General features: G+C 37.8%; 1 protein-coding gene across 2 annotated transcripts in view; it reads right to left on the minus strand.

Annotated features, from left to right (window-relative positions):
* Positions 1-14,784: 14,784 nt before the first annotated feature.
* The window catches only part of nrg3 (neuregulin 3), a 912,452-nt gene continuing 902,763 nt past the window's right edge, over positions 14,785-24,473 (minus strand). For both annotated transcript variants that reach the window (XM_062977408.1, XM_003223274.4), the window contains 2 exons: positions 24,006-24,176; positions 14,785-17,604 (listed from right to left, as the gene is read on the minus strand). In XM_062977408.1, the coding sequence (XP_062833478.1) occupies positions 17,100-17,604; positions 24,006-24,176 (676 nt within the window). In that variant the 3' untranslated portion in view covers positions 14,785-17,099. The remainder of the gene's footprint in view (positions 17,605-24,005; positions 24,177-24,473) is intronic.

Genomic DNA, 24,473 nt, shown 5'->3' on the forward strand with positions numbered 1-24,473 from the left:
AAACGAAGATATTAAGAATATGGCTTATAACAAGATATTAAGAATAGAGATTAGACTTGGTCCCGAATCCCTTTGAAAATTATTTGTAGTTTTTGGTGGGCCATTTTATATAATCACCAAAAACAGAAGGAAGAGGAAAAGCCCAGCAAAATGGATTAAGAGAGCCAGATTTTTATTAATTTTTTTTGGTTCTGGAGAGAAAGGAATTAAGTCCACAATATACCTGAGGCAGAGATCTGCCGTGTCTTTTCTCTCTCCTCGCAGAAGCAGCCTCCGTCCATTTTTTCTTAGAAAGTTCCCCCCTCCTCCAGAGAGGGCCCTGGGAACTTGCTTTCCCAGCAGCATTTGCATAGGGTAGCCATTGAAAAGTTCCTCTCGGAGCATTATATGAGTTGAAGTTTTTTTCTTTCTCTGTTTCTCAACCTGGTGATGTCCATGCTCTGATTGGCTGAGAATGGACACAACCGGTAACTACAATTCTCAGTACCCTCTCTTGTGGTTTGTCTTATTTTAAAAAATGGTATGGTTAAAACTTAAAATAATAACAAAAAAGTAGATTGGTGAATTGTTTTGAAACTTGGCAGGCTAGCAGTTGTAAGTGGGGTCTAAAACTGAGGATTGAGCCTTTAACATTTCCCATTGTAGTTAATGGGCTGAATCTTTGTGGAATAAAAACAGCAAAACTAAAGTAACTTTCTGGTAAACAGAATGAGGGGTCAGCCGAGAATAGACCCCAAAATGGCATGCCTTTTGGCCAAATTACACATCTCTAACAGAGATGCGTTCTCCTCCAGCTCTAATTTTCCAATATTTGCAATAGCTGTATTTTGATGGGAACCATTAATTATGCAGTCCTCTCTCTAGGATTAGTGGAATCAAGGAGCAATATCATTCTATGATCTGTACTAGATCAGGTATTTGGTATTGGATACTTGCCTTCTTAATAATATGACGTAAATACTGAGTTCATCCTGACTGTTCATAATTATTACAAGATTGACATCTCTTCTTAAAATAATAAGCTATGTAGAAGGGAAACAATGTTTTCAACTATTGCAGTAGTGAAAAATCTGTTGTGCTACTGGTTGCACACTTTGATGATTAACATAGTAGTATTGATTGAATGCAGTATTTTTTTGCAATTAGTTGTGCGAACTACTTGTATATAATAAATAATAATAATAAAACTTTATTTATACGCCGCTCCATCTCCCGAAGGACTCGAGGCGGCTTACATTGGGACAAGCCCAAAACAGTATTACATAAATAAAACAGTAACACAATAAAATCACAGTATAATAACACATCTTACAAAAGTTAAAATAACTTTAAACATAGACAGTAACCGTAGTCAAGCACCATAGGCCATGGGCCATTTTAAGGGGAAATGTAAATGTGAAAATGCATATTCTTTGGTGACTAGGGATGGGAACTACTAAAGGTAATAAAGTACATGGAATGGGCAAGGCCTAGGTAAAGCACATGGACAGTTAATTATAAACCTTTTTCTTTTGAAAATCACTTTCTTGTGGAACTGTTTTGCACAAAAATTAAATTCTGATCAACTATGCTAGCAGGGGATTTTTCCTTCCTTAGTGCTTAACTAAATTTAGGCCAAATATACTATTTCTCATAAGCATAATTCTAAAGAACATTATCAAATATTAATCCCTGTTGAGGAATTGGTTGCTTGTAATTTGTCAATGTGAATGTGGAGGAGAGAATTCAGCTTTAGAACAAAAGCAATAACTACATTACAAACAAGCCACTTGCAACTAAATTGGTTTGTCAAATAATTTTCTTGCTGGTTTCAAAATCATTATTGTTATATATAAAATAAAATGTCAGGTGCTAACAATAGCAGTGCTAAATATCAAAGAGGTGGCATTAATAAAAATACAGTGATAATGTTAATAACATATATGCTGTACAATATCTTTGATTGCTCAGATGTGTATAACCATTCAGATTTACTGTAGACCCTGGTCAAAACTTCTGGAACTGGGCTGCTTCTGTTGAGACAGATACACAAGTAGTCTACTTTGGCAGAGATCTTCATCCTGAATTGAGACCGAGAAACTTAAGATTTTTGTCTCCCATTAGTTATTGCTGGAAATATAAAAAATATATTAGTTTGATTTCACATTAGTAATTATAAATGCCAATATAAATTCATGACCATGACAATAATGTAAGAAATCTATAGAGACCACAGAAGTCCCCTATTTCTGCCTTCCCAGGCATCAGGCACTATAGGAAATGGAGGTCTGTTCTCCTGTCAAAGTACATCAGACTGTCCTCTCACCAGTGATCTCCATAGCAGGAAGAAATTGAAATAGAGAGCCTGCTTCTGATTATCAAAATATTGAAGATTGCTATGCCCAATTGACAGGAGAGCAGTTCCACGCACATGAGGCACTACTTAGTTAAGTACAGTAATCTCTACACATTTGTGGGTCAAGCAGTCACATATTTAATTATTTGCAGATTGCGGCATTACCTTCCCCCTCTGTTACTACCCAAAGTGTGACCAAAATATGTTCTCTAGACATTTCTATTGGAAGCTGGCCATATAATCATGCTGGAGATCTACAATGCCTAAAGACATTTTCTCTCAGGTAAAAACATTAATATTAATTATTATTACTTATATTTGATTTTCCCACTTTCATGGGAGCCACATACCCTTCATGTCTACAAATGTGGAAGAACAACTGTATGTATATTTAAATATCTATACTTAACTAAATTGCTGATCAAGAATCTTGGTTATTATTTTTTGTCATAAGTGCATGGATTTGGCAGTCTTACTTCACAAAGAAAATTAACTTGTTGAACTGTAAAAAGTAATGGCATGGAGATTTGTGCTTTATGGCATTTATTTTGTTAAAAAAAAACTTTGGCATATCGGAAAAGCATTTTCATGCTTAGCAACCCCTTGGGAGAAGATATTACGTGCTGAATTTCAGAGAAATGGGTAAAGATGTTTTGTATATAAGAGCTATTTTTCCACTTTAAATATGTTTTTAATTTTTTTAAAAAAAACCCCTCAATTTTCAGAAGTATATAGAAATCTGTGATTTGTTATCTTCATTTCCTCAATTTTTTATGATTTGTATGAAAATTGCATAAGTCATAGAGGTGAGCCTAAGTCTAAAAGATGCAAAGTTTCAGAAGGATAGGTATATGATAAGAGGATTGTGATATTTAAAATTCAATTCAAGACCTATTTTAATAGTGAAATAATGCATTAACAAAGGGATCTAAAGAATATTAATGAATTTCTCCTTTATTTGGTGGGAATCCTGTTACAAATAATGGTCAATTGTCATAGGAACTTTCTGATTGTATAACTTTTTGTGAAAACTAGGAATTTAACTCTTTATTATGTTTCTTCCTGAAGTAGCAATGAGAAATTACAGCATTTTTCCTTCTGCAAGAGTCTTTAAAAATCGCTTTTCAAAAGCGATTAACAATTAAGTATATAGTATACACGAAATTCACGCATGGTGATTTTGAACAGAACACTGAATTTTCTGCATAAAAACATTTTCTACATAGAAAACAATATTTTAATGCAAAAATATTAATACCTTTACAGAAAATATCTCTTGACCAAACTTTAAACCACTAGTGTAATGCTCTAAGTGAAATATTTAACCTCTTTTAGTTTTTTCCTCTTTGCTAAAGAGGAATCTCATTATTCTGAAAGATTTCTCTGTTCCTCTAGAATACTTATGTGGGAAAAAAATCACTTATTTATAGTGGGGCAATGCAATTCAATTAAACCCTGTTCTGTTTTAGTTATCCAGATTTTGGCGGACCCCCAAATCCATTTTTGGGAGCCGCCTAAATTTGGTCCAGAAAAAAACCATTTTTTGATCCAACAACTGAAAGATCTGGGAAGATCCAGCCCATTGGTGGCAATGGGGAACTTACAAGGCTCCCCTTTCTGTCATATTTAGGACATCAGTCTTAATAAACCACTCTTTCTGGGACTGTTTCTCCTTACACCCTTCCATAAGATCTAGATTAAAGGCATCAGACTTTTAAAACTACCCTTTCTGGGATTGTTTGCCCTCAACACGTTTTCAATGAAGATGAGTTAAGGTACCCTTTTAAAACACTTATTTCAATGGGAGCCACACCACCTGAAGGAGCATATGCTATACCTCCTCATTTTATGGCAGCTTTAGAAATGGCAAAATACCTTTACCTCACATTTGAAGTTTGCCTTGTGTGAAGGACACCATTGGTGGCAGTTACTTAAGTGTGTAGAAAGTAAACTGCTCATTTATTGATATTTGAATTAAAAAGCAAGCCAATCCATGCAGAGCTGTGAACAGCACTGAGAATTTAGATCACCAATCTGTCTCTCTCAGAAGCCTGCTCACAATAGAAAAATGGAAGTCCAGCTTGGCTAAAGGACGCTCGCAGCTGCCTCTCCATATTCCACTGTAGTTGAAAGAAACTGAAATCAGTCATTTTCAGCAGCCATGTGATCTGTTGTGGCCAGAAAAAAATGGCGATGGAGCCCGTGCCATTATGGCTGGCCAAAAGGACCTAAACAGCTGGAACAGTTAGAGCCCATTTTGGAAAAATGGATCTGTGCACAGCCCTAATTTGAAGATAAGGACTAGCTAGTAGCATTCTTCTATATTTCTATGGTCTGAACTACAGCTAAAACACAACACAGAAATTGTGCCATTCTCATGAATTCAAAATCTTCAAATGTTGTAAGTCCAGTTTATGACACAGTAAATGCTGAATGGGATGCCAATTGTTATTTCCTGTTCAACATAATATCTGAATAATGAATAATGAATACGTTCTAACTGCCTTTAAAAGCAGTAATATCCAAAGACATTCTTCCAGCAAGAAGAGAATGAAAAGAAAAAAATTAACAAAGAGTTACATTCATGAGAGTTGCCCAGTACCCTCTTTAGAATCCAGAAAACACTGTCAACATAGAGATTACTGAAGTTCTGAGGAGTAGGATGGTGAGTGAAGAGGTTTCCAGATTTCTGCTGGCAGCAAAGTGTTTTTTGACCATTAGTTGTGACAGGAAGCTTCAAAATGCTTCTTGACCAAGAGTGCGGTGAACACTTTCAAGAATAATTTTTCTGCACCTCAGAAGATGATTGAGATTCCTGGCTTTCATGATATGTTTTGGGGAATACTTTTAGTGGCTGCAATGGTGAAAGGACTTTAAACAAAATGTACAATGTAAATCAGACTTACAACTTCATAAACTTCTTCTTTACTCGTTCAGTCATTTTCGACTCTTCGTGACTTCATGGACCAATCCACGCCAGAGCTCCCTGTCGGCTGTCGCTACCTCCAAGGTCGAGCCAGTCACTTCAAGGATACTGTCCATCCATCTCGCCCTTGGTCAGCCTCTCTTCCTTTTTCCTTCCATTTTCCCCAGCATCATTATCATAAACACTGTCAGCCAATATATTTTGTGCAGAAAATTTGCCACGTGCACATTTTGCATAGTGTAAATCCCAAAGGGTGAGTAAGCTTCTTTACAGAGTTTTGCAGCACTCTAGAAACACATTTCTAACCATTTTCTAATGTTTTAAAATATTCTTCTGATCCTTAACCAAAATTGTTCTCTTTCTCTTTCTCTCTTAACAATTCACTACATTTGTCCATATTGTTTCTCTACATTTTCCTGCTGATCATTCTTCACTATTGCTTGCTGCTGACAGGAAATTTTTTAAATCCCGATGAATGCTATAGGGAGATAAAGAAGAAGTTGACAAGGAGTTATCCTGTATCCAGCTTATTCAAAAGTAATTTCTGTGGATAGACGGATCAGAGTACTACTGGTACATGCCGGTTTCACATGTGTTGTTTTGTAAATCTGATCCCTCTTGTGAATGTCAATCTGCATTTTAAAAAAGCATTAACATAAATATTACTTTTCAATGTATTTTACTCCAAATACATATTTTTTCATGCACTTTACATTAATCAACAGCAAATCAGGGCTGTTGATTTCAAACTGTGAACCAAATCAAATGCCTAAGCACCCTTAATCATTTCATGCTGTGATATAAAACGGTCTTGGCAGCAGATCCCAATGGACAGCTGACTACAATTCCTTTCTGTCCGAAATACATTCACTTTTATGATGTTTTGCAGATTTGATATGGTTTTCCAAATTTTTAAAATGATAATGTTGGAAATGTAATATTCATCTTAGATATTCTTCTGAAGATAAACTATCAGGACTTTTCAAACATTATCAAAATATAAAATGATGCAAACTTAGAAGATCAGTTGCACTATCCCCACCCAAGTTGAACCCCCCTTTTGTAGAGAGTGTGGGTTCAAAATTAACATTAAAATGGAAATCCAATCTTAGCTTTTAGAAACTTTGTAAATATAGATAGCTACATACAATTTTATCAATGAACCAAGAACACAGATTATAGTCAGAAGCTGCAATGACAAATGCTAGGATAGTAATGCTTGTAAATATATTTGTCACTTTACATTTTTCCCTTGTTGTCTGAAATATCCCAGATGTTAGACAATGGATGGCTGGGTGTCTTGATGGGTGATAAGATTAGAACAAAGGGTGATGGGTGCAGCTTGGTGAGCTTACACCTCAGGTCATATTTTGAGTCCTTTATGATGTGAGGGACCTGACAGGGTGCTGTTCCCTGCTCATTGTGAGTGTGTAATCAATAATGTGTACTGATTCTGCATACTTAACTTGTGAATGGGCAAGGTATGGGGAAGAGGATCTAGCATGAGTTTCAGGAAATATCCAAAGTTAAGACAAGGAGGACTCTCTGGGTCATCTAATCAGCTCCCTATGGTCTCTCCATTTTCTTTGGGTGGGGGGTTATTTTTAAAGTCACTTTCACCTAATTCCGAAGGTCAGCATTGTATATAACAGAGATGTTTTCACTCGTTTAGTTTCAAAAATGACTTGGTGGAATGGACACAAACTCATATAAACATTTTCAGACTCCCCCAGCTCAAATTGAAAGGCATAATCAAATTAAATAGGCAACCCAATCTTTTGCAAGTAAAACCTTTTCCCAAATCAGTTTGCAGAATATTATAGCCTACAGGGTTATTCAAATGTATCTCCCTTCACGTATTATGGTTAACGTAAATAAATTCTGCTTTACTTGTGTGGTCTTTCAAGGTTCACCCATATTGGATTTTTTATGTTAACAGTACTGGTCCATTAAAGCAGAAATTGGAATCATGAAGATCTCTAGAGGTTCTTTATCTACAACTTTCAACAGCTTTAGGCGGCAAAGCCAATCTCAAAGAAGAATGGGATATGCTGTTTAGTATCATCTAAAGCAAGCCTCTTCAACCTGCAGTCCTCCAGGTGTTTGGGCCTCCAACTCTGAAACCCTAGCCAGTTTTTTCAATAGTCGGGAATTCTGGGAGCTGAAGTCCAAAACACCTAGAGAGTCATAGGTTGAAGATGTTTAAAGTTGTTTAAAGACATTTTGTTTTTCCTAATGTAAGAAGATGTTTAAAAGTGTTTTTTTTAAGTGCATGGAATAACATTATGCTCATGAATCATGATAGAATAAGTGGGACCAATATGTCGACAACTCAGTTTTTATGATTGTTGCATAGGCCAGAAGTCTGTTTCAGTTATGCAATAACCAGAATCCCTTTCACAATGCACATTGCAACAGTATAGGCCCCATATACAACATGGCCATTTACAACACGGCCGTGTTCTTGGAGATCGGGAGATGAGCATAGGTTTATCCAGCTATTTTCTTGTAGTTGGACATATTTGCAGACATTATCTGCAAAGAGGTCATATGGCTCCCTGTAGGTGTCTACAGATGCCTGTCATAATATATCGAGCTACAGAGGGTGTGCATTGTTTGCATGACAATATGCTTGAGGTTGCGTTGGGAGTTGTGGCTATGAAGATGTAACTTCCAATACAGGAGCTTGGCCCCTATTTTCAGTATTTGATAACTGTAGAGCTCTTATTAACTCCAAAATAATTTTTCCATTTGTACTATGTGGGCAACAGATCAATGCTCTGTTCATTGATTGAGTTCAATAGAGCTAGACACCAAAAAGTCAGATACTTTTTTTCTCTATCTATCTATATCTGCATGATCAAAGTCTGTGGGGAAAACATTTTAGCACTTATAATAGAAAGAGATAATCACAGCAATAAAGTATTGAACACTTGCAGTGCAATAACAAAAGAAAAGAATGGAATTGTCAGTTTATGCATTGCTGTCTGCTTCCTCCAAGAAAATATGAGTCAAAGGGTAAAATTCAAGGATGTTCTTTTTTAAACAGCCATATTACTTATGAGAAATTTACAATGATCCGTCCCTAGTCACTGTTACAAATTGGACAATTACTGCTTAAGATGCATTTTGTATGCAGACATAGCTCCTTTGATTACAATCAAACACCAAAGGGTCCAAACAGTTATAGTTGTGTTTTATATCTGCATCAGAAATCTATGGTTATAAGTACCTGAACAAGCCAGGATTTTAAACCGCATTTAGCAGGGTGTTTTTGTTTTGTTTGTTTTTTAAAAAAATATCTCAGAAGCCTATAAACATAGCTGCACCATTCAAAGAATATTGAAAACAAGAGCTGAAGAAATGGTTAACCAAATACTCCAAGGCTTAAAAAGTATATTGCATGCACAAGGAAATATATGGTTAACAGGATGCAGTAAATGGTTAACTAAAGAAGTCTGCAAAGAAATTGCTGTACTCACACTTTGAAAGCTTGCTCATATATAGAGTTATTGAGTCAAGATATTGAATTATATCAAATTTAAAACATTCTAACTTCTCAGAAGTTGTTGGGTTTTATCTTGCTTTTTTCCATTTAGTTTCAAATGGTTACACCTATTTGCCCACCAACACCCTGAATAAAGAGACCAGATACAGGTATTGGATGAAATAAGGGCAATTTGTATTACAGTAGAGTCTCACTTATCCAAGCCTCGCTTATCCAAGTTTCTGGATTATCCAAGCCATTTTTGTAGTTAATGTTTTCTATATATTGTGATATTTTGGTGCTAAATTCGTAGCTACAGTAATTACAACATAACATTACTGCGTATTGAACTGCTTTTTCTGTCAAATTTGTTGTAAAACATGATGTTTTGGTGCTTAATTTGTAAAACCATAACCTAATTTGATGTTTAATAGGCTTTTCCTTAATCCCTCCTTATTATCCAAGATATTCGCTTATCCAAGCTTCTGCTGGCCCATTTAGCTTGGATAAGTGAGGCTCTACTGTATTATGTATTTAATTTTGTTTCTTGGTGCTGAGCAAAACTAAATAGGAGGGAAAGGCAGGTATGAGAGTGACTGGAGTGGTAGCTCTAACCATGACCATAAACCCCAGCCTCCCTGGGTGAAAACACATAGGCCTCGAGGAGTCCCTCCACTATTAGAGTTACTCATGGGCCAACCAGAAACTGGAAGATGAACCAAAGAATGCAAGCCCTCCAGCTGCATGGTCTCCTTCTAAAGGACAAAGACACTGCCAGTGACATTATCGAGCTCAGCTGGTCTCCTCCAGAGCATGCTTGTTCTGGGTAGGGGAAAATCCATCACTGCTTGTACATTCCGCTTAGAAGTATACACAACAGTATTAGTGTGATGTTTATCAACTATCCATGCATGAAGGCTGTATGTGTAACAGAATAAACAGTGTCAATGTATGTACATATAAATGGATGTGTAGTAGGGTGGTGCATGATCTTTTTTCAACATGGTCTCTGGTTGTTTCAACTGTTTTAGTCCTTTAGGCCAGCCATAACAGCACAGGGTCTGCCCCCATTTTTTCTGGCTGAAAAAAGCCACATTGACTGCTTTGTTTCTTTCAGTTACACATGGAGTGCAGAGAGGCACCCATACACCCACACAAGGTTTCCCTATGAGCCCTGCCTATTGAGCGAATCAGAACAGAAGAAAGTCATGATGTGTCTTTTTAACAAAGCCGGGCTTCCATTTTTCTGTTGCAAGCAGGCTTTTGCAAGAGACAGATTGGCGATCTAAATTCTCATTGCTGCTCATAGTTCTGAATGGCTTGCATGCTTTTTGACTCAAATAGCAATAAATAAGGAGTTTACTTTCTACATACTTAAGAAACTGTCACTGATGATGCCCTTCACATGAGGCATGCTTCAAATGTGGGGTAAAGGTATCTTGTAAAGTTGTGCATAGATCTGTTTTAAAAAATGGTCTTTGACTCGTTCCGCTTTTTCGGACACCAGTAACGGCAAGGGAACTGCCACCATCTTTTTTGGTCTGAAACAAACTACTTTCGGTTTTGATTCAGGAACATGCAGAGCACGGAGCACAAAGTTTCCCTGTGAGCCCTGCCTGTTGAGCAAATCAGAATAGAAGAAAGCTGTGATGCATCTTACTCAAGCCTGGTCTATATGAACAGGATGAGTGCCTCTACTTCTCAGTTGCATCCTGGTTCTAGAAGAGGCAGATCAATCGTGCATCAGTTTGATTGCTAATTGCAGTTTTAGCTTTTTGGCTTGGCTTGGCTTGGCTTGGCTTGGCTTCTACTAGCATTTTGGCTCCAAAATAAATAGCATTAGCAGCTGCAAATCTATTTCTTTGAATCTAATTTTATTATTTGTTTTTCTTTTCTTTTCTTGATTTTTTATTTTGTGGGACAGAAAGTTGTAAAGTGTGGATGGGTGGTTGTGCATTTAGAGACTTGGGAGAAAGAGCATCTCTTGGATGGATGGATTTTTTTAAAAAAAATTTTTTGGGTGGCTTTGAGTCTTGACTCACCCTCTTTAGCTTCTTTCCTTATATTTTTTTCTTCTCTCTTCCCCGTTCAGAAAATACTTTATTATTAATAAGCATTCCAGCAAACAGCAAAGCCTCAGTTACAGAAATACCACTACCTATTACCAGTACCTACCTATCTACCTACCTAATTACCCACCTACCAACACAAATACCTAATTCCTTTCCATTGCAATCTCATTAAGTTTCCTCTGTTGTTTAATTTAATCAAAACATTTCTCTCTTTGCTCTTCATTTCTTTGCTCTTCATTATTACATGTCATTTAATTTGGCTGGTGCTTAAAAATAATATTAGGCTTGGCTATTGTTGAAGCTTTGCCTACAGAACTACACTATAGAACCCATCTTCTCTCCTCTATCTCCAACCTCCATCAGGAAAGATACTTTCAAAAGATTATTATTAATAAGAATTGTACCAGCAAATAGCAAAGCCTCAGTCTCAGAAAATCCACTCCCAGTACCTCCCTCCCTACCTACCTATCTGCTACCAATACAAAATATCTTTCCTTTGCAAATTTGATCAAGTTCTCACTGTTGCTTGATTTAATAAAATATTTTTCCTGACTCTTCATTTCTTCTATTTATTACATTTAATTTAATTTGTCTGATACTTAAAAATAATATTAGGCTTGGCTTTTGTGGAAGCTTTGCCTAAAAGAAAATACTTTCAAAAGATTATTAATAAGAATAGTACCAGCAAATAGTGCCAGCCTGGGAAGCCCCCCTGTAGCCAACAATGGCCGGATTTCCCCTTATTGTTCGGCTGTGGACCTGAAAATGGTTTTTGAACACCAGCCATTTTTGGGATGCTCACAGGTCCGCTGAAATTCGGATACCGAAAATGGATTGTAGTTCAGTCAAATTACACAACCCTAATATCTTGCCATTTCTAAAGCCGCCATAAAATGGAGAGGTAATTTATATCTCTTTTTTTTAAAAGAATGGCTAATGATCCTTTAGGTGATGTGGTTTCTACTGAAATAAGTGTTTTAAAAAGGATGCCTCCCTTAACTCAGCTTCATTGAAAGGGTGTTGAGGGCAAATGATCCCAGAAAGGATGGTTTCTTAAGCCTGATGATTTAAACCCAGGTCTGATGGAAAGATCTAAAGAAAAAGAATCACAGAAAAGATGGAAGGCTTCCCATCTTTTCATAAGGAAAGATGTGTTGAGCCAGCTTAACAAGGCTTTTACCCATGTGATGAGGGAAAAGCCAGGATGATGCAGGCTGAGGAATGAAGGAGAGTGGAGGGAGAAATAGCCAAGTCTCCCTTCAAACCTGAACCCAGCCAGCTTGAGGCTTAAAGGGAAAAATAGCCAGGTACTATCTCCTTTAAAGCCTGAACCCAGCTAGCTTGAAGCTTTAGCAGCTTAGAAAAGAAAGATGAGTGTAAGAGAAATAGCCAGGTCTCACTTTTTAAAGCCTGAACCCAGCTGGCTTACTGAGACTTAGGTTTTACTCCATGTAATGAGGGGGAATGAGGGGGAAGCAGGCTCAGAGTGGGTGCCACCAGCAGTGTGCATGAAGAGGTTTGAGGAGAAAGGATTCCAGAAAGAATGCCCTTAAAATGATGGAATGGGGAGCCTCATAAGTTCCCCATTGCTGCCAATGGGCTGGATCTTCCCAGATCTTTTAGTTTCTGTTTCTTTCCTGTAGCTGAACATGTTTCAAGAATGCCAAGGACTGTTAGGAGGTTCCTCACAGCTATCTGTTAGACTGTGTTCAGCTGGAAAGAAACAACTGGATGTATCTCAAACAATGCCTCGTTTGCACAACCTGGTAACACTGAAATGACAATTCTGCGGGAAAGGGCCTCATCACTTAAAAGGGAGATATAAGTAGAGAGATGTAGTTACATGCCAAATGGACATATCCTGATGCAGAATCTTAGTCTTTATTTAGTGAATTTGATCTTATTTCTCTCTCATTGTCTATATGTGTCTGTAGTAACACATGGCCTTGTCTAGATGAGCAAAAGTCACCAATGTTTTGTATTTGAACCAATGTCCTGGTGTGTTGTAAGGATATTATATAAGCTATGCATTAAGGAAAAATGTGTACAAGGGCGGCATTTGAACTGGATTTTCAACTACTCAGTTTATTTGATAGTAACAAACTGACTACTTCCAAATCAGATGGAGAGAAAAGAGAGGGCTGATAAGCAAGAAATATATAATATGGAAGAGGAGGATTAGATATAACATAGACATCTGGAGGCCAACTTGGGTTCAGAGTTTAGACAGAATGTTTCCTGAAGCAGTTCAATTAACTTCCTTGAAATTTCTCTGGAATGGAGAGTTAAAGAAGAAAAGGTAATCAATGTACAATTAAAAAAACGGAGGACTGTGGGGTATTCCTGTCTACAAAGGCTACAAGTAAATGATCCTTTTTGGCTGGTCACTCCACTTGTACAATGTCTTCCCCAAACAAGATCCATCTACATCCACACTGATATCTAGTCTGTCTTTGGTGAATGGCAGACTTGGAGATTTTTTTTTTCTCATAGGCATTTTATAGTTGAAATTTGCTTGTAGTGTACTGACATTGCTGCCTTTATTCATGAAAAAAGGAAGAGAAAAACCCCTCTGCCCCGCCCCCCATGTGAAACTATTGAAAACCTCATTCCCTCCAAATATTGTTAGAAGAATCAATTGGCACTTTCAGATAGTTTACCTTTGTCAACAGGGATTGCACACCTATTTGTGCTAAGAATGCTAAGAGTTCTAAAGTATTGACTAATTGGATTACCTACTGTCAAAGGTCCTTACAAATGGATTTCAAGCCTTTCTGTGTTCTTGAACTGTCCTCTTTCACACTGTGGATAAAGCAAAGCAGAATTTGGCCTAGCATTCTGAGTGTTTTGTCAATGCCATTATTTTAATCTAGTATTTTATTTACTGTGCAATCCAGTTAGATAAAATTATACATCATACAAATAATAGAAACATATGATATGATATAAACATAATTAATATAAAGGACATTGTGTGCGTCTTCATATCTTGATGCACTCCTTCTCCATCAAATTTGTGAGATAAACTTATGTTCTTAGCAAATAAGTACACTGGTCTCTCATATAGTTAATATTAGTATTTCTCTCTATTGAAACATGCTGAAAACTGAAGAGCACAGTTAACATATAACAGTCACACATTTTTGCTGGATACAGAGAGCATTACTAACACAAAAGGAAATTTTCCCCACCATTTCAGTATTTTATCTCCCATATTAATCGATGGAAGAAGAAAAAAATCAATTACTATTACTATATTGCTCTTCTAGTCTTTCTCTGAGGATTGCAAGATGATATTGTGGTCTAAGAAAGACATTGCCTAAATTTATAGGTTTTCCATCAGGCAAAACAGCCAGCTCTGGGCTCTCTAACCTTCTCAGTAGCATCTTGGAGAGCTCCCGTCTTTTACTCAGTCATAGAGAGACTTCTTACTTTTGCACAAATGTTTGCAAGAATAGTTTATGGACTATATTTGGGATGTAATAGATCAATCTTGAGTTTGCATTCATTGAAAACACACAGCACTAGTCACAGCTTGTGTAAACAAGACAATTGATGTTTTAAAGAAAAAAAATACTTATATATGCACTAAATTTTAAATATCCTAATAAACGGCACTTGTGAGTAAAACAAATGACATTATTTTCAGTATCTTTTTCCAGTTCAATTGACAGAAAGCTTAGAGATTGTTTTCTTCTGGGAACAGATTAATGATGCTATTTCAGGAATTCAGTTTGTCTTAAAGCAACCTGGGAAACAAGGTAATGCAATCTGTTTTCAAAAGAAATATTCTGACTATTAATGGGCTTCACAGATTTGGCACTCTTTTTTATAGATGTTGTGATCTCTGCTATTGAAAAGGGAAAGTTGCTTGGTCTTTTTTTAAAAAAAATAGAAATGATAATTTGTACAGTTTATGCAGATACTTTTTTTAAAAAAAATAAAGAAAAATACTAATACATAGTTTGTTGCTGAACACAAGTTCTTTATTCTGATGCCATATTGTGGTTTGTGGTTAAATAAAAACAATACAAAAGAAATTTCAAGTTCTTAGGAAAACCCCAACTGGCAAGTTTATCTTAATTTAAGTAACTGATTCTGTGCTCACTCGGAATTCCATTAAAATATGAACTCTTTTCTAAAACCACTTTGGCTCAGTGGATTGTACATTGTGTAGAAAAAAGATCCAAAAAAAGATGGCTGCTCATGTGTTCATTTGGATTCTGGGATCTACCTGCACTCATGAATTAATTATTTGAGGCTTAAAGCCAGCTCTGGATTTTACTATTTGCAGAAAGTGCAGGATTCTCACTTCTGATGTCTTTGTAACCACTGAAGGAAAATTGGAATGTCTCCCCTAAAAAGGCATGTTATCATGCTGAATACTTGCATTTCCTGGTACTTGTTTCTTTAATACCCAAGGTTGCTCAAACCCATGCCTAAGGCTCTGTGTCAACAGAGACCATAACCACTGGCTAAAGGCAGTGGAGTGTAAGCTGAGATTGTTATATGCATGTGGTAAAACTGGCTACATAGGCAGAAAATATTCCATTATGTTCAATGTAATCAAATTCTCCATGTGGCCAATAGGAAACAATCATGTGCAAATTAGCCATTTCTTCTCACCTGGGCCAAAGAGGCTTTGGATCATGTTCAGCCAAAATAATTCACTTTGTGACCAAGTTGAAAGTGAACAGGGATATTAGAAAAGGAAGTAAATTAAAGTGACAGTTTTAAACATTATGCTAAATGCAGGAAAACACTGGATCCTCCAGATCTCTGGACAAGAATTAATAAAACTAAAATGCACACATATTCACATACTTCAGCAGTCCTTCAAGTTCACATATAACTTTCAAGAATAAAATTCTGACAATACTTTAAACTTCATGGCAAAACAATGTGGCTTCAGGTTTTCTTTTGTTTTGTTTGGGGAAGGGGGAGAGACACACACGTGCATATTTTCCATGTGTTTCCTTCCTCTCGAGAATACTTTTTTCATCTGATTCAAAACTGAGAGGTGAAGGAAAGAATTTCCAAATACTCTTCATCAACAGTAGTTGCTAATATGGGGTGAATAGAAAGTTTGGTCCTAGATTTAGTTATTTGAATTGTGTTCATTTAACTCCAATTTTCTGGTATGGAAAATGTTAACCATATTGTAAAGCATCAATGATTCCTGGAGTGCTAAAATTTGAATCTTGAACATTCAAAATCATAGAAGACAGGAATATGCAACCCTGTCCCCTTGAACAATGTTGCTAGGGTTCTAAAAGCTGTTTTGATACCCCTTTCAGAAACTTTCAGAAACACTTTTTTATTTCTTAATAAGTCATGGCAAACCTTTTATGAATGTCTCTTAGTTAAAACAATTTGTGGAAAAAAATGACCTTCTTTAGGTTTCCCTTTACATCATCCTTCTTTACCAAACATGTTGTACAATGGCCCTTTATCATTCATAGCCATGACATATTCTGTCTGTGGGTGGAGGGGAACGCAACTTGAGAGCAATACAGTTGGAAAAGGATGCTTAAGATAGTGTTTTAACCATCTTACTTGTTCTTGGGTTGAAATTCTAAATCTGTCACTACAGCTTTGTGGTAGAGTATGTAGCATGTTAACTGTGGCTCTGGAGGAAGTAGGGGTTGGAACTTTGCACATTTGGGTTAAAAGGTGAGGGGGACTATTGACACTGGGCACAACTGCAAACGCCACCCATGCAAACTCCACTCAAAACAATAGGAGCTTAGCAAGTGTAAGCCATTTGTTTCAATGAACCATGCACAGGAGAAGATCTCAGTCAATGTTGTCATGTAGCACTGTTTTGAAACTCATAGTTCTAAGGGTGGTGCCAGACAAAATCTTCAGACGGGACATTTGTAAAACTGATTGTGAAATTGCATGGATAAGCCTGGAGGAAACAAGAGAAGGGAGGGGTGGGCAGAAAGAAAGAAAGAAAGAAAGAAAGAAAGAAAGAAAGAAAGAAAGAAAGAAAGAAAGAAAGAAAGAAAGAAAGAAAGATCCTGAACTTCTGTTTAAGTGTTGTCCCACCTGGTACCTCTCTTTCCCTTAAAAAAATATTTTGTTAAAAAACACTGATATGAGGGCGATAGACTATTTGGTTTCTTCTAAGTAGATGCTCTTAAATTAATGCATATAAATAATTTGTATTTAATTTCCTTTCTTTCCTGTTTAGCAAAGCTTCAAATGCACAGATCCGTACATCCCCTTTCCCCTCCTGTTCCCTCCCCTCCCTTCCCCCCACCCCCCAGTTCAAAGTCACTTGATCAATGCTGAGTCTCTTTTCATTTCACTTTTTAAGACAAACTGTGCCTCTCGTTCCGATTTCACCACAGGACTCATGGGCAGAAAAGCTGTGTTTTCACTTGTACTGCTCTCAGCATTGGCAGCTGTCAGTTCAAAGTCCTCTGACCTCCTTGCATGAGTCAGAATTCGGATCTGCTCCTGTACAGTTTCTAACAATATTTTGACTTCTTGTTGTTCGGCAATAAGACAACGGCTGGCTGGGGCACTCACATTGACAAGTTCAGTGGAATAGGAGTTTTTGCACCATTTGATGCCTGTTATGTCTGAAAGGTTTTGTGTCTGCATGCAGGCTTCATCTAAGCCCACAGAGGGGATGATGGGAACAGAATTGGCTCGCGGAGATGAGTAGCCAACCATGTCCTTTTGAGCCACACTATTAAAATAAGAGCTTGTCTCTCTTGAAGGCAGTTGCATATTTATTGAAGAACTCTGTGGTGGCTTTAAACCAGCAGATAACCTAAGGGAGAGAAATACACAAGATCCATTACCTTTTCTATATGATGCTTGGGTATAAGACAGATATTTGCTACAAAAAAATAGTTGCATAATGAGGATGAGTGAAATGACAATTACATAGACAGAAATTGTAGTTCATCTATTGAATGGTTCATCTTTTCTCCCAGTTCAAGGCCCAAGGTGGTTAAGATCAAGTGTGTGTAACATATTAAAATGTACATCTAAAGTCTGATTATATAAATGTAAAACAAAGCAATTAGATAAGTGGTTCTAATAAAAACACAAAGTTAAAACAAGGGTAAAATAATAGCATATTATTATTGTATTTTTCCTGCTGGAGAGCTCAAGAACTGTGCTTCAAGAAATTCCTGTCTCAGGGTACCAAAACACCTTGATTAAATGTGTATAGTTTTGTATCATGATTTTGTACATACACCATGTTTCTTCTCTTAGACAGCCCTGACATTAAGCAATAGGTCAAGATCAGGCTTTGTGCATAACAAGCAAGCTCCCTATGGAACTTCACCTATGCAGATCCTAAGGAAGGTAGGTTTTAGGAAGAAGAGAAGAATGTTTTATGACAAACTCCTGAACCAGAGTCTTCTGTTTTATTGAGGCCAGGCTTTGTCAGCTGTGTGTGTGTGTGTTTCTGACTTCTCGAATTTTCATTTCCTTATGCGTTTAATATTAAGGTATAAATTAATTGTAAATGTATTCATTTCAATCAGGCAAGCAGGCAAGTTTTATCACGTGGTCAGAGCTATTAGGATATTACATAGCCAAATTAAAATAAACACAGTCCAGACTATATATCAAGACAACAGATATTTATAGATTGGCCCACAACAGTTAATAGACTAAAATTATTTATATCACTCCCATTTTAAGCTTAGCTTAAAATGGTTGAACTTGAAGGGCAATGTTTTCACTGAAATAAGTACATACAGGACAGCCAACATTTACAATAAATAAATGCAACAGTTTGCTTCCATGGATTTTATACAAATAACTATCTGGAATATAATGAAGGTAGTCTTAATTCATGCTGAGACCAGCCTCAAAGAACCAGCTCACCCCAAAGGGGACTCAGGGCAGATCACAATGTACATATATATCACGAACATTCAATGCCATTAGACAAACAACAAACAGACAGACACAGAGGCTATTTGACTTTCCAGCTTCTGGCTTTGTGAGGGTATGCTCGATTCTGGCCACAGGAGGAGCTGCTGCTTCATCATCCACTGTGACAATGAGTCCTTTTGATGGAGTACTTCCTCACCCGGCACACATGCTGCTGGACGTTTTATGGTGTTGTAAATTAGTTAAATCAGCCTCCTCCCTAAATGTTCCTACTTGTCAGATGCAACTGTCTTTCGGGTTGCTTAGGTAAACAATGAGCCGGGGCTATTTAAGAGTCGGGCACTCAATCGGACTCAGGCTTTGAACTCACCACCTCTCGGTCAGTAGTGATTTATTGCAGCAGGCTACTAACCAGTTGTGCCACAGCCCGGCACAACCCATGCCTCCATAATGATCATGGGTTTGTCTCAAGTAATATCTGGTGCCTTACATGCTGCAGGACACAATCTGGACTTGTTTTTCTGTGTTTCATATCTTCCCTAACTAAGCCAAGATATGCTGTTTTTTCATTAACTGAACTATCTCCCGCATCCTCTCCCATAGGCAGCAATCACCCCTCTGTTAAGTAGTGAATCCTGAATACTTGATTAATCACTGATCATAGGAGCCTTGCTATGGCTGGTTTTATCACTTTCTCAAGGAAGCTCAGGGCCACATAAAGTTGCTTATACCACTTTATCTTCACAACTCCAGTCTGAGATAGGTAACACTATGGAGTAGTTATTTGTTCCATGCTGGGCTATGTGCCAGATCACATAGGTTTGCCAAAGCCTGGGTGACAGTCCTGGAGAGTATGATGGCTGAGAATCATGTTCTTTTGATTCACTTGCCTATCTTTTAGTGTTTATGAATGTCCTGCTTATTATAATAACTAAAGAGTAATTCTCCTTAATTTTTGCTGTTGTGTGCTTTCATGTCATTTCTAACTTTGGAATATTTTTAATGTGGTCAAGATTTCCACCAATCCATATGGTCAAGATTTCCACCAATCCATATCCATTTCTTTTTAAAATCAGTCAGCTTATTAGTGGATGTCAGCCAGATCGTAGGCACATTTATACAGGTCACTTATACCAGAGCTGTCCCAGGGAACTGTGTATGAGTGGCAAGAGTATGTCACTGTGCAGTCCTGGCAGTGGGAAGGACTCCATACCACCTAGTTAAGCACTGCTGGATGGTCATAGTCATTCTTATTGTCACTACGCTATCCCCATCATACCAGCAACCACAGCGTTCAAAATTGCTCATGGCCTACCACCCATCACTGCTGCTAGTTTTGTCCAAATAACTTGCATTACTTGGGGGGACAGGACGCCCCCCCCCTTATTTTCCCTTCCCCTCTCTAGGTCACATTGGCATCCCCCTCGATGGATTGTCACCTTGACGTGGTGAGGTGGATTGCGTGTTCCGATGAACCTGCGGGCACAACCACGGGAGTCACACACTCCCAGGAGTGGCCACAGGGGAGGATCCAGACCAAGAACAATCCGAAGACCCAAAGACCTCAACGGCGGAACAGGCGGAGGATAACATGGTACATGTTACAACGGCTGTGAAGGCAGAAGAAGGCTGCAACAGACTGAGAAGCCACTCTCGTTGTGTTAATCATACCATTGCTGGGACCTCAATCTGTGAAGACTGTGTGTTGACCGGCCGTGCACCGACCTCCACACATTAAAAAAAAAATCACGCACAGCTGTCTTCCAAGAAATGGAGGACCATCATCCTCGAACTACGACGGATCGCCTAAGCACATTGGCATTTCAGTTGGTGTCAGTAACAACCACAAATAATTTTAAACCCATGGTTGGTGCTACGTCAGGGATGGGATAGTGATAGTTTCATGCCCTGTCCCCAAGTCACCTGAGCTTTGGAAAAGCAATGTAAACAGTGGCAACCAGTTCTGAATCAGAACCAATCTAACTAGTTACACATGGCCAAACTGCAAGTGAGTTCCAAAGGTTCAGGAAGCTCTGGAGCAGTCCCTGATTTTGCATAACATGGGGTAGGGCCACATTAAGCAACCTTACTGGGTGTGTAGGGCGAATTGGCTCTTTGTGTCATGTGGATGCTATAAAGTCCTTTAATCACCACCATGCCCCACTTGGCTGAAATAGATAGGACCTTAACCACAATCAGGTGCCAATGGATGTATGACTGATAATGGATTCAACTTATAATATATATTATTTTTTTCTATCTTTCTACTAGAAATTTGGGCTTACAACAATTATAATTATTATGCCTTTTTATCTCTTGAATCTTGAAATGCTTCATTTTATTTGTGTCTGTATTTTATGGATGTCAATCATCACTTCATTCTCACTTCCTTCTCATTCTTCTTGCTGGAGGAGATTATATAAGTTTTAGACAATTTTTCTGATGATTTTTTTCACATTTCAGGTTGTGAAAATTTTATCAAAATATTTTAGAAAAATCCTCCCTGAAAAAATGCAATACAGACAGTCCCCGAGTTACAAAAGGTGGTGTATTCCTCCACCTTTCTTCTCCTTTCCTTTATGTCTAACTCCCCTTGCCCTGGCTCATTGCTGTGCAATGCTGGGATATGTGGTTTGGTGAGGCAGAAGCATTCTTTGGCAGAGAAGGCTAAAAATCTTGTAAAACTAGGGCTCCCAGGATCCCATAGCACTGAACCAGGGCAGTTAAAGTGGTGTCAAACTGCATTCAGTCCACAGCATAACTACACCCCAAGGAAGCTGGGGCATGATAAACAGGAGAGGTTCCTGGAAGGAAGGTTTATCTTTTTCTATGGGTTTCCTATCCATTGCTTGGAAGCTTTGGTGTTTATTTTTTAAAAAAAGGGATTATGATCACACAGGAACTATAATGTGCAACTTTTTTGTACAAATTACAAAGAATGCACTGTTTTCTGGACCCCTTTCTGACTTACAAACTAATTCAACTTAGGAACGAATCTACAAGAATCTACGAATCTGGTTTGTAACTTGGGGAACTGCTTGTACTTTTTGTACAAAGTGCATTTTCCCTTCCAATATATATATACTAGCTGTGCCCGGCCATGCGTTGCTGTGGCGAAGTATGGTGGTATGGGAAATAAAGTATTGAGGAATTGGTGGTAGTTAAGGTCAAGGGTAAAGGTTTTCCCCAGACATTAAGTCCAGTCGTGTCTTACTCTGGAGGTTGGTGCTCATCTCCATTTCTAAGCCGAAGAGCCAGCGTTGTCCGTAGACTCCTCCAAGGTCATGTGGGATGACTACATGGAACTGCGTTACCTTCCCGCCGGAGCAGTACCTATTGATGCACTCACATTTGCATGTTTTCGAACTTCTGGGTTGGCAGAAGCTGGAGCTAACAGTGGGGGCTCTCTCCGCTCCCCCAATTCAAACCTGTGGCCTTTCAGTCCAGAAGTTCAGCAGCTCAGCGCTTTAACACGCTGTGCCATCAGGGGATATTATTTCCTAAAGGTTGTGAATATACAATATTTCTGATTGGTTTTTTTGTTTGTTGGAGGCAAGTATGAATGCTACAATTAGGAAAAATGATTAGGATGTAATGGCCTTGCAGCTTTAAAGCCTGGCTGTTTCCTCCCTGAGTGAATTTTTTGTTGGGAGGTGTTAGCTGGCCCTGATTGTTTCCTGTCTGGAATTCCCTTGTTTTCAGAGTGGTGTTGTTTGCGATATTTTATGTGCTTTTACTGTCTGTGGCCCTGAGAAAACAGAGGATTTTCCAGACTTTGATGATGGGAATACTTTGTTGGGAGGTGTTAGCTGGCCCTGATTGTTTCCTGTCTGGAATACCCTTGTTTTCAGAGTGATGTTGTTTGCGATATTTTATGTGCTTCTACTGTCTGTGGCCCTGAGAAAACAGGATTTGCCAGACTTTGATGATGGGAATACTTTGTTGGGAGGTGTTAGCTGGCCCTGATTGTTTCCTGTGTGGGATTCCCCTGTTTATTTACTGTCCTGGTTTTAGAGATTATATTGTTCTGCATTATTCTATCCCAGTAATTATTTCATATTAAAGTAGAATCTCACTTATCCAACATTCGCTTATACAATGTTCTGGATTATCCAATGCAGTCTGCCTTTTCATAATCAATGCTTTTGTAGTCAGTGTTTTAAATTCATTGTGATATTTTAGTGGTAAATTTGTAAATACAGTACAGTAGAGTCTCACTTATCCAACATAAACGGGCCAGCAGAACGTTGGATAAGCGAATATGTTGGATAATGAAGAATTAAGGATAACCCTATTAAACATCAAATTAAGTTATGATTTTACAAATTAAGCACCAAAACATCATGTTAGACAACAAATTTGTCAGAAAAAGTAGTTCAGTACACAATAATGCTATATAGTAATTACTGTATTTATGAATTTAGCACCAAAATATCATGATATATTGAAAGCATTGACTACAAAAATGCGTTGGATAATCCAGAACGTTGGATAAGCGAGTATTGGATAAGTGAGACTCTACTGTAAATACTACATAGCATTACTGCGCATGGAACTACTTTTTCTGTCAAATTTGTTGTATAATATGATGTTTTGGTGCTTAATTTGTATAACGATTACCTAATTTGATGTTTAATTGGCTTTTCCTGAATCCCTTCTTATTATCCAACATATTCACTTATCCTGCCGGCCTGTTTACGTTGGATAAGTGAGACTCTACTGTATATTTCTAATCTTATATTATCTGCTCAGAACTGGATTATATGAGGCTCCTTCTTCACAGCTGTATAAAATGCACACTGAAGTGGATTATATGGTAGTGTGGAGTCAAGATAATCCAGTGCAAAGCAGATAATATAAGATTATAAATGGGTTATATAGCTGTGTGGAAGGGCCTTGGGTCTACACTGCCATATAATCCAGTGCAAATTAGATAATCTGTGGAAGAAGTCTAAGTGAGGCCTAAATCTGCCTGTCCCCTAACTGAAACCTGGCTGTCCCTTGGTTGCTAGGCAACCAAGTGGGCAGAGATTAGCCCTCTAAACTGGCAGCAATTGGATAAAAAAATTATTGCTCTCCCTCTAATTAGGACTTTATTTTTCTTTTCTTTTTGTTGTATCAACCTTGAGGCGTGGATGATGGGTTGTGTTGTCAAATTTTGAGGTTGGGGGGCCTGTACTTTTGTTGTTTTGTGAATTGCCGTGATGCCATCACTCATATATATATATATATATATATATATATATATATATATATATGCTATTGTTGCTGCTCATGAAACATTGCCAATTTTTGAATGGAATGTCTTCATATACATACCCTTGACAAGGTATTGTCTCCTGATCTGTGATCCTTGACTCTTCCAGCTGTTGATACGCTGGTCCTGTAATTCCATTGAACCTGCCCCGAGGTAAGGGAGGAGTCCTCCGGAAGGCATTCCTGTGGAGCATCCCTGTTCGCTGGCCTGGGCTACAGCACGAAGAGAGACTTCTGGAAACAAAGACACAGAAACAACTGTAAACCATCAGACTCCCTACGATAAAAAGTTGTGGAGGAAGAAAGATTAGATTAATAGTATGTGGAATGCAGAAATTTAAGATTTATTTTGAATATTACATGAATTTAGTACTTCTATGAAACTAAGGCAGCCTTTCTCAACTCGATACTCTCCAGATATGTTAGATGGAAATTTTCACCTAGACAGGGATAATAGGAATTGTAGTCTGCAGTTATACTGTGTATTTCTATATATGAGGCCGTATGTCTCTGAGAACCAATCCATGTACT

The sequence above is a fragment of the Anolis carolinensis genome, chromosome 3 (genome assembly GCF_035594765.1).
Source record: "Anolis carolinensis isolate JA03-04 chromosome 3, rAnoCar3.1.pri, whole genome shotgun sequence".
Classification (NCBI taxonomy): Eukaryota; Metazoa; Chordata; class Lepidosauria; order Squamata; family Dactyloidae; genus Anolis; species Anolis carolinensis.